Source organism: Limulus polyphemus, unplaced genomic scaffold (genome assembly GCF_000517525.1).
Source record: "Limulus polyphemus unplaced genomic scaffold, Limulus_polyphemus-2.1.2 Scaffold5827, whole genome shotgun sequence".
NCBI classification, from domain to species: domain Eukaryota; kingdom Metazoa; phylum Arthropoda; class Merostomata; order Xiphosura; family Limulidae; genus Limulus; species Limulus polyphemus.
In genome coordinates, this window is record NW_013671437.1 from 33,354 (window position 1) to 43,576 (window position 10,223).

Sequence of the window (10,223 nt, forward strand, 5' to 3'; positions counted from 1 at the left end):
ATTCTTCCTCGATACAAACTTTTAGTACACAGTAATTTCACAATCAGTACGTTGCTTGCCACTTCAAACTTAACTACTTTTATGATACACGCTATAAATCACAGCGATACACAATCTCGATAACAAAACACACACTAGCTCGAAACAGAAACGTAAATTACACGGAACTCTCGTCATTCAATCAGTCCCGCAGGCTTTCTCTGCCAGGTTTATACACCAACAAAGAGGGGCAACTGGATCACACTCGGACTTCCCGGATCATTCGAGAACACCAGCGTCACGTGACTTCCGCTGTCTTAACAATATTCTGATATACGAGAGTATCGAAACTGGTTCCTATAAAACTCAACTTAACATTTAGTATTAACTGCATTTTATCATCTTAAACACCAGTGAAGTTTGAACTCAATTACTAATAAAAATTGTTCTATTTCATATGAATTGAGAAAATAAAACTATTCCTCTTGATAACAATTCTTTCTGAGACAGAGAAAAGTTCTGTGTCACAAATGACACTTACTTACTCATGCAGTACCTTCTGCAACAGGGGAAGTTATGTGTCACAAATGACACTTACTTACTCATGCAGTACCTTCTGCAACAGAGGAAGTTATGTGTCACAAATGACACTTACTTACTCAAGCCCCTGTTGCAGAAGGTACTACATGAACAAGTGTCACTTGTGACACATAACTTTCCCTGTTGCAGAAGGTAATACATGAACAAGTGTCACTTGTGACACATAACTTCTCCTGTTGCAGAAGGTACTGCATGAGTAAGTGACTGCCACTTGTGACACACAACTTCCTCTGTTGCAGAAGGTACTAAAGTTATGTGTCAAGTGACACTCACTTGTTCATGCCTTCTGTGGAATACGACATTAATGACTTTTATCTCAGTGTAGCATGAAATCTTTTGTTTTGCATTATCTTTTTAAATAAGCAAACTTTTCATTTTCCAAGCATTTTTTCTACTAAAAAAAACTTTTCACTTTTAGGTCAGTCGTTTGCTGCTGCTTGCTGGGGCAAATTCTAACAGTCGAACCAATCAGCTGGAGGAAACTCCTCTTATTGTCGCTGCTGCTCACCAGGGACACATAGGCGTGGTTTCACTATTATTGGAGTTTGGAGCAGATATTAATGCCGTGACATCAACTGGGCTGAGTCCTCTGAGCATAGCCTCCAAGCAGGGATGTTTAGAGATTGTCCATCTTCTGCTAGCTAAAGGTGCTAAGGTAGGCCATCACACGTCCAACTGGTTTGTCTTGAGTTGATGTAAATGTTTGATTAGCTTCTGTACACCAACTAAAATTATCATAAGTATTGTCAGGATGATGCAGCTGAAAATATTCCTTTTTTTCTTTTAAAGTTGCAAGGAATGCGGTTATCTTTACATTCAGCTATTTAATCTATACGTGACCTTACGAGTGTTTTTCATAGTTTAGGCTTGGCGAGGATAACTACAAGAAGAATACTGATTTAATTTGACACATAGATAAACCAAATGGACAAGACTGGAAGATGTCCTCTGGTGTATGCTGCCATGAATGGTCATTTGGAAGTGACCAGCAAACTTGTACAGTTTGAATGGACAGGAGAACCTGGACTGGAAAAAACAGCTCAGCAAGCTTTTGTTGCAACAGCACAGAACGGTCACATAGCTGTAAGTGTTTGTTCCCTCTTAAACTTTCCAAAAATTTAACTTAATATAAGATGCACTGCGTGTATTTGTTATATTTAACATTTTTCTTACTTTAAAGTCATGCTTATTGTTAATAATAGCGATTTTTAAGCTCTGGTCAGAATGAAATGTTACTTTAATTCTTTTCTTACTACATTCTACTCATTCAAGTGCAACTAAGTGAAATCTAGGAAGTAAAATATCTTAAAAATAAGTCAAACGACACAGCAATTAACTAGTTGTAGCTTTTAAATTCACATCAAAATGCTGAAACTAACAAGTAAAATTTTGCAAAGACAAATCACACCACACTGTAATAATCCAGTAAAATCCTGTAAAGAAAAGTTAAACCACACTATAATAATCCAGTAAAATCCTGTAAAGAAAAGTTAAACCACACTATAATAATCCAGTAAAACCCTGTAAAGAAAAGTTAAACCACACTGGAATAATCCAGTAAAATCGGGTAAAGAAAAGTTAAACCACACTGGAATAATCCTTTAAAATCCTGTAAAGAAAAGTTAAACCACACTGTAATAATCCTGTAAAGAAAAGTTAAACCACACTGTAATAATCCTGTAAAGGCAAAACAAACAAATTTGTAATTAACCAGAATCAGCTGATAAAAGCCAGTCAAACCAATTAATTAGTCATTAAAATCTGATAAAGGCAAGTCAAACCACTTAGATAGATAATTCAAGTCAAACCACATGGCCAATTAACTAGTCATTAAAACCTGATAAAGGCAAGTCAAACCACTTAGATAGATAATTCAAGTCAAACCACATGGCCAATTAATTAGTCATTAAAATCTGATAAAGGCAAGTCAAACCACTTAGATAGATAATTCAAGTCAAACCACATGGCCAATTAATTAGTCATTAAAATCTGATAAAGGCAAGTCAAACCACTTAGATAGATAATTTTTCATCCAAGATGCAAATCCTCTGACACTAACATCCCAGAACTTCTTTTGTTAATTATAAATCATTCATATATTTTGGACTCTTACCATGAGGCTTAACTTTATATTTCAGGAATGTGAGTTCATGTTGAGTATGGCTGAAGTGAAGATAAACACTCCCGATGATCTAACGGGCCAGACTGCCCTCACCGCAGCCTGTTTTGCAGGACATATTAAAGTCTGTGATTTTCTACTAAGATGTAATGCATCTGTCTTTGCTATCAACTCTCAGGGGGAGCCACCACTGATTTGTGCTGTAGTAGCTGGCCATTGGGAGGTAGTGGAAATTTTACTAAATCACAATGCTTCTTTAGAACAAACTAATAGCAAAGGTTGCACTGCTTTGATGATGGCAGCTAGAGAAGGACACCTGGGTGTTCTGGAACTTCTTATATCTAAAGGTAGGGTGCATATGTACAAGTAATTTTAATTCTTACCTGAGGTTAGTAATTTACACAAAATATACAACAACTGTTTTTTAATCTGCTAAAACTCTTACAAGTTTGTAGAGATTAGATTTAAAAGTAGAGTAAAACAGTGAGATGGCAAAGAGGACTTTAAAATCGACAAAAAAAAGTCAGGAACTGCTTTTCATGTTCAGGAAGAGATATCCCATGAAAAACAGTGAGATGGCAAAGAGGACTTTAAAATCAACAAAAAAAAGTCAGGAACTGCTTTTCATGTTCAGGAAGAGATATCCCATGAAAAACAGTGAGATGGCAAGAGGACTTTAAAATCAACAAAAAAAAAAAGTCAGGAACTGCTTTTCATGTTCAGGAAGAGATATCCCATGAAAAACAGTGAGATGGCAAGAGGACTTTAAAATAAACAAAAAAAAAGTCAGAAATTGCTTTTCATGTAAGTCAGGTATATATATGTATGTTGCCTTTTTAAAGGACTTCTTTAACATTCTCACAAAACTTTACAGTTAAAAGTATTTTTATGTTCATCAAGAAGCATTATTTTGCTTTCTTGTTAAAACATCTTGTAACTAAACAAAGTTCTTAAAGAAAAATTAGAACATTGTATAATTTAACCAATTACACCATCCTGGTTTTTTATTTACCAGGTGCCAGTACCAGTGCTACAGACAACCAAGGAATGAACGCCCTCTGCTGGGCATGTTCTAGAGGTCAACTAGAAGTAGTTCAGATTCTTTTAAGTCATGGGTCTGATATCCACCATACTGACAAACACGAACAAACACCACTAGACATGGCTGCCACTCAAGGAGATCCAGCTGTTGTACGTAAAGCGTGTTTATAGTTCTCTTGTAAAACTATTTAATGAAACTGAAATAGACATAACACATAATGAATTTTAGAATCAGTCAAAGCACATACTCACCCCCCTTCAGTTATAGCGTTTTGTCACAACTCGTTTATTAGTCCCTAATTTAGAACCCCCACCCACAAGGAGGCAACCACTCGGCAGTAACCTATAGTTATTTTAATAAGTGATGAAACGAACTATCTCAAGTTCATTGATCAAAACATCAAATTTTATGAGCAGTCGTTTACAAATTCTAATGTATAACTTAAGTGATTGCTCTAGTTTTAAATCAAATTAACGATAGTAAATATTACCCAATTTGTTCTAAATTCCCTAAACGTTTTACTAATATTCTGAGTTTGTAGTTAAACACAAAGCTACACAATGGGCTATCTGTGCTCAGCCCACCACCGGTATCGAAACCCGGTTTCTAGCGTTGTAAGTCCGCAGACATGCCACTGGGGGCTCTGAGTTTGCAATAAACATGTCCAGTATCGTTTATTAAAGTTATGTAGAGGGCGCTTTAATATATCTCTTTTTCAGTTTTAATTTCATGTAGAGATATATTTTTAATTCAATCAAGAAATAAAGACAATTACACTGTAGATTAATTAAATTAGAAATATTGTATCTTGGAACTCAATCTGCGTGATATACAGACCAAAGTTTAGTATATAAGTGTTTAATTTACAAGTGTTTAATATGATTAATGTTCAAAAGTATTAATATAGTAATTAATAGTAATTAATTAAAGTAGTGTTTAATGTATGAGTGTTTAGTATATAAGTGAAATAAAATATAATTAAAACTCCTCAAGAACTAAATATTTCTCTCAGATTAAAACCAATATTGTCTTGAATGAGTTCATTACAATAATAAACTCAATTTTTCACGAGATCTTGACTGAGGTTTCAGTATAATCAAGATTCATCATCATCTTTAGATTCAATTGCTACTAGACAGTGGTGCCACAACTGGTGGAAATGTGAGACCTTTGGACAGAGCAGTGGCCTGTAATAATTTGGATGCTGTATCGTGCTTTCTCCAGAGAGGAACCAAACTTGGTAAGCAGTTCTGTCTCACTTGGTTGAATTTTTAAGAAAGAACACATCAATTTCATTAGCAGACTTGTAATATTGTCAACAGAAATATCTAAACTGTACGACGTATTGTTTTCCTCTATTATAAGTTATGAATATATTTGCCTATATTTTGATAGGAATCAGTGTTCTTGTTGTTTTTTCTTCACAATAAGTCATGTTTCTGCAGAGAAGGGACGAGCAAATACTATCTGAGTACAAAATACGATATTTAACATCATGAAAACACGATATCAGTTTCTTAAATACTTTAAACGGAGGTAACATTGAACTACAACATTCTTTAAATGTTGCCCGGCATGGCCACCAGATGGTTAGAGCGCTCCACTCGCAATCTGCGGGTCGCGGGATCGAATCCCCGTCACACCAAACATGCTCGCCCTTTCAGCCGTTGTGGGCGTTATAATGTAACGGTCAATGCCGCTATTCGTTGGCAAAAGAGTAGCCCAAGAGTTGGCGGTGGGTCGTGATGGCTAGCTGGCTTCCCTCTAGGCTTACACTGCTAAATTAGAGACGGTTAGCGCAGATAGCCCTCGTGTAGTTTTGCACGAAATTCATAACAAACAAACAATCCTTTAAATAAACTTCTCTATTAACGTGTGGTTTTTACATATGTTTCAATAGAAAATACTATGGAAAAAGAAGACGATAACAACGGATTACAAGAGTCTCTTATGAACTTTGAATTCATCTCTTGTGCATTTTTACAACTGACTGAAATCTGACGAAGTGTCAACAAAATTTCAAACGCAACTTACTTACTAAAAACGAAGCTTGGAGCACAAGAATCAAGTTTTAAAAAACAAAAACAGTGTCGTGAAGGAGAGGAGGATCAAGCTCCTGCCTCCCTGCACGTATGCCCTAAAAGTTCCCTTTTTTTTTCAGTCATAAAAATTGACAACATCTACGAAAATATTCCACACCTTGCTTCCTACGAGTTATTAAGAAAAACAAAGATTTCAGCGTTAAAATGAATGACACACAGGGATTTTTTATGTTTTTACAGTGTGTGTTTGTTATATCAAAGCCTCATCAGGCTAATTTCACCGAGGGGAATCAAACGCCTGACTTTAGCTTTCCCAGAGGTCTTTACAGTACAAAAATAATTTTGATATACTATTAAGCGTTAATAATGAATAATTCACTTTTTTTATTTGAGATCGTAAAAATGTTTATAAGACCAGCTGAATAAAAATAAAAGAGGATACGTTTGCTTCTATGGTATTTACTTAATGTGTACCAAAAGTAACCCATAGTCTCCTCTAACATACACCACCCCTCCCATTACAAAACACGCCTGCCTCACGATGCTTCAAAAGTGTCCTTTTTGTCAGTTTACAAGTTTAATCTTCTCTACAAGAAATCACCTGTCCTGTTCTAGGTGATGATATTTTGTGTCCAAGACTGTGGTCGAAATTCGATATCGTGCATTTGATTTTTGTTAGCAGATGTTAAAGTTTTCATCCAATTATCTTGACGTATTGTAATTTCGTACACCAGGGCCTCAGACTTGGTCTATGGCTGAAGGGAAGACAGAAGTTTTACACGTGTTGCTAAAAAAATTATTGGATGATGGAACAACTTTATACAAAGTAAGTTTATTTGTTTTTATAAGATAAGATGTATATGTGCCATTAAAACTAAATAAAGCTCTCTGTAAAAATTGACATCAATCTTTCTTTATGGGCATGATTTACTGGCTTTAAAGCCATGGGCGCAGTCATGAGAAAGGTATTGTTCAATTGAGACATTATGGGGTATGTTTTGAAATGATCCCTCGCAGTTTTACCCATTCTGGTGAGGTAATTTCCGTTAAATAGGTAAGCGTTAAGAATGGAGGTCGTTAAATATGTTCATAATTGCTTTTCGTCACTTTATTAGGCTTGCGCCGGTGTTCTAAAATTGTTAAGCACTCAGTTTTACTGATCTGAATACGTGCATGGTATCCCATTAAGAGCAAGATCCTACGTTTGTAAAAGTGTTCACAACACGTTAAATAACTAAATAACTGCAGAAATGTATTCATATTTATTTAATATTGTATAGTTATGTAGAGGTTTATAAACGAAAAATTCATGTTGTCTCCTTATTTTTCACTGTTTCTCGAAGAGTGTTGTGTGTTTTTAATTAGTACTGTTTGAAAAAATGAAATGTTTGTTTTAATATGTAACTGCAGAGAGGTAGGCTTAAGGAAGCAGCTCATCGTTACCAATATGGACTGAGAAAATTCCCACCGGAAGAGACTCTGACACGAGAGTATCAACTTACCTTTCACCAGCTTAAGTTCCAGTTTTTAGTCACACTCTCCCGTTGCAAGCGGAAAATAAAAGTACGTTGGTTCACTGGTAAACGAGAACTTGGGCTAAAAATGAGCGTTGATATTTTATAAATTTTGTTTTATTTTTTCCTAAGCTATTAGATCATAATCATGGTCAGCTAGTTTCCAAACTATTTTTCAATATTAGTTTATGTAAAATATGTTATATATGGTAAAACTAATAGCTGCAGTATTCTTTCATGCAATTGACTATCAAGATCATTTTACCAAAAAAAAGAATACAGAATTTATATACTATAAATTTTATTCATACCCGTGTAATAATATATCAATACATTGTTAACAGATGGCGCCAGTGAGTACACTCCAGAAAAAGTGAATTGCATTAAGTTTCTGTTCGTTCTTCTGATTGGAAGCATAAATTAGTAGGAGATTTTAATTATGTTTTAATGTTTCCAAAGGACTTTGATTCTGCTATAGAAGCAGCAGAAACAGCGGTGGAAGTCAGTCCTAAAGCATTTGAGGGTTATTACACAAGAGCACGTGCCAAACAAGAGGTCGGGTAAGTACCAGTCTTTCCACAGTTTCATATCTTTACTGATTGAATAAGACTACCGAGAAATTTCTTGACATTTAACAATAATATCTATAGCTAAGAAGGCTGTTTTGTACACTTCAATATCCAGTGTTGTGATACGTTTGAAAACTTAAACAATGTATCGGAATAGCTAATGTATACGTATGTCCAAATGCAACAAATAGCATTATTTTTGCTTCTTTGAAGCATCGGATTACCTGTAATAACAAGGAAAGCTTCATGCCATTAGATATTTAAGTATCTGTAACTACCTGTTACCTAGAATAACAAGAAAAGCTGCTTCGTGCCTTTAGATACGTCAGTATCTGTGATTACCTATTACCTGAAATAACAAGGAAAGCTTCATTCCATTAGATATTTAAGTATCTGTGATTACCTGGATTAACAAGGAAAACTTCATGCCATTAGATATTTAAGTATCTGTGATTACCTGGATTAACAAAGAAAGCTTCATGTCATTAGATTGAAAAGTATCTGTGGTTAGAAGGTCGAACAAGACAAATAACTAAAAGTGATAAAGGGTGTAAGACAGATATTGTGATATTCCTGCACCCCTCATACGCTATTCAGATATACGGCATATTTACGTTGGGGTACAAATATTACTTCATTATTTTCATTCGGCTCGTACTCTCTTAGGAATTAGAAATGTCATTTCAGAGCATACAGTAGTAACTAATGCTCATTATCAGCATCACGCAACATTTAACATGTACTGATTTATTTATGAAATATTAATAAATGCTTTCACTCTTGCTACCTATTGTTCTGTCATTCACTTTAGTTAGCGCCTTTGTCTTTCTGTGGGTAGATAGCTGCTAGGTGGTATGTAGTATATGATTTTACACAGTGGTATTTTTCATTGGCAGCCAAGTGATATCTTGATATCATGACTATCTTGTATTTCCATAGAAAAAAATATAGTCACATGCGTAGCACAAATCGCTGAAGGGTAAATCTGACATTACCGATTTAACTAAGTAACGTGAACTTTATTCAATCGATACCAGATACCAAATCTCAGAATAGCTTCAGATCTAACTCTCCAATAAAGTCATCTGTTCATTAGGGGCACATAAAGTACACGGACACTGTGTTTTTGTTTTAATAAAGATTGTTTATTGTGATTTTTCATTTGTTACCAGCATCTCTTTATTTCTCGTAACTCAGAGATTGCGAATCTTGACGAATCTCCTGTTATTCTGTGGACCTATCTTGTCACTTATTGGAAATCAATGCTACCTGAGAACAGCACAATCTTTCAAAACAGGCATTGTTTGTACAAACCAATAGCATATTTCCAGAACTAGAGAAGAGGTTTGCTTCAAATTATAACCCCCAATCTGTAAATCATCTTCACTTTCATGCAACATTTTGTAATATGATGAGCAGTAAAACCCCTTCCTCGTACAAACATCAACACAAATATATTAAAGTAAAACCCCTTCCTCGTACAAACATCAACACAAATATATTAAAGTAAAACCCCTTCCTCGTACAAACATCAACACAAATATATTAAAGTAAAAAAAAACCCAAGTACTTATTATATCAGATCACAAACAATCTACTTCGATAATACTGCCCGGTCACGTGCTTTGTAAACCGTCCACTCTTGCTTATAGATGTGACACCAACATGTGAAACGCATTAGCGTCTGGTTATATGAGTAAATCACATGAGCTTCTTGTAATATATATTTTGATGGTTAATAATGCACGCCTAATTCTTGTCTCTGAGTGGACAGTAGGGTCAGTGAAGGTCGACTTACCCACGTGCGTTACGTGGGCATGATCAGTTTCCTATTCTCTTGTAACAACTGTGAATTTTATGACTGTTCTTTTTTTATGTAAACAAAAACCCTGAAAGATTGTTGTGATTAACGCGTAAACTTTTACACACACAAAAAAACCATAAATGCAAACTTAACCATTTTAATTAAGCTCATATCGAAACTCGGTTTCTAGCGATGTAAGTCCGCAGACATACAGCTATGCCATTGGGGGACACTAAAAATGTATATTCTAGTGTAAAGCAGAACTAATCTGTTAGCTTTACTTTAGAAATTTCGCGAAAAGCTACATAGGGCCTCCCCCCAAATAGTTGTCCCTAATCTTTAACTAATATACCAGAAGAAATGTAGCTCATTTGTTGTTGTTTTTCCGACAACGGGACTCGAACCATGAACTCTCGAGTTTCATATCGGGACACTAAACACTATGTCATACTCAGCCAAGAAAGACATGTCCCCCAAAATCACACCCCACAACTTCGAGGATTTAATTTGAAACATCTTTAGTTCAAAGTAATTGTAAAAATTCATAGGTGGTG

The 10,223-nt window shown here is 35.2% G+C and overlaps 1 protein-coding gene across 1 annotated transcript in view; it reads left to right on the forward strand.

Moving 5' to 3' along the window:
- Positions 1–10,223, forward strand: part of LOC106473032 (protein TANC2-like) — a 54,646-nt gene that overhangs the window by 26,344 nt on the left and 18,079 nt on the right. Inside the window, exons 14-21 of the mRNA XM_022401544.1 lie at positions 998–1,234; positions 1,495–1,662; positions 2,718–3,045; positions 3,714–3,889; positions 4,860–4,980; positions 6,517–6,608; positions 7,193–7,345; positions 7,756–7,856. Of these exons, the coding sequence (XP_022257252.1) occupies positions 998–1,234; positions 1,495–1,662; positions 2,718–3,045; positions 3,714–3,889; positions 4,860–4,980; positions 6,517–6,608; positions 7,193–7,345; positions 7,756–7,856 (1,376 nt within the window). The remainder of the gene's footprint in view (positions 1–997; positions 1,235–1,494; positions 1,663–2,717; positions 3,046–3,713; positions 3,890–4,859; positions 4,981–6,516; positions 6,609–7,192; positions 7,346–7,755; positions 7,857–10,223) is intronic.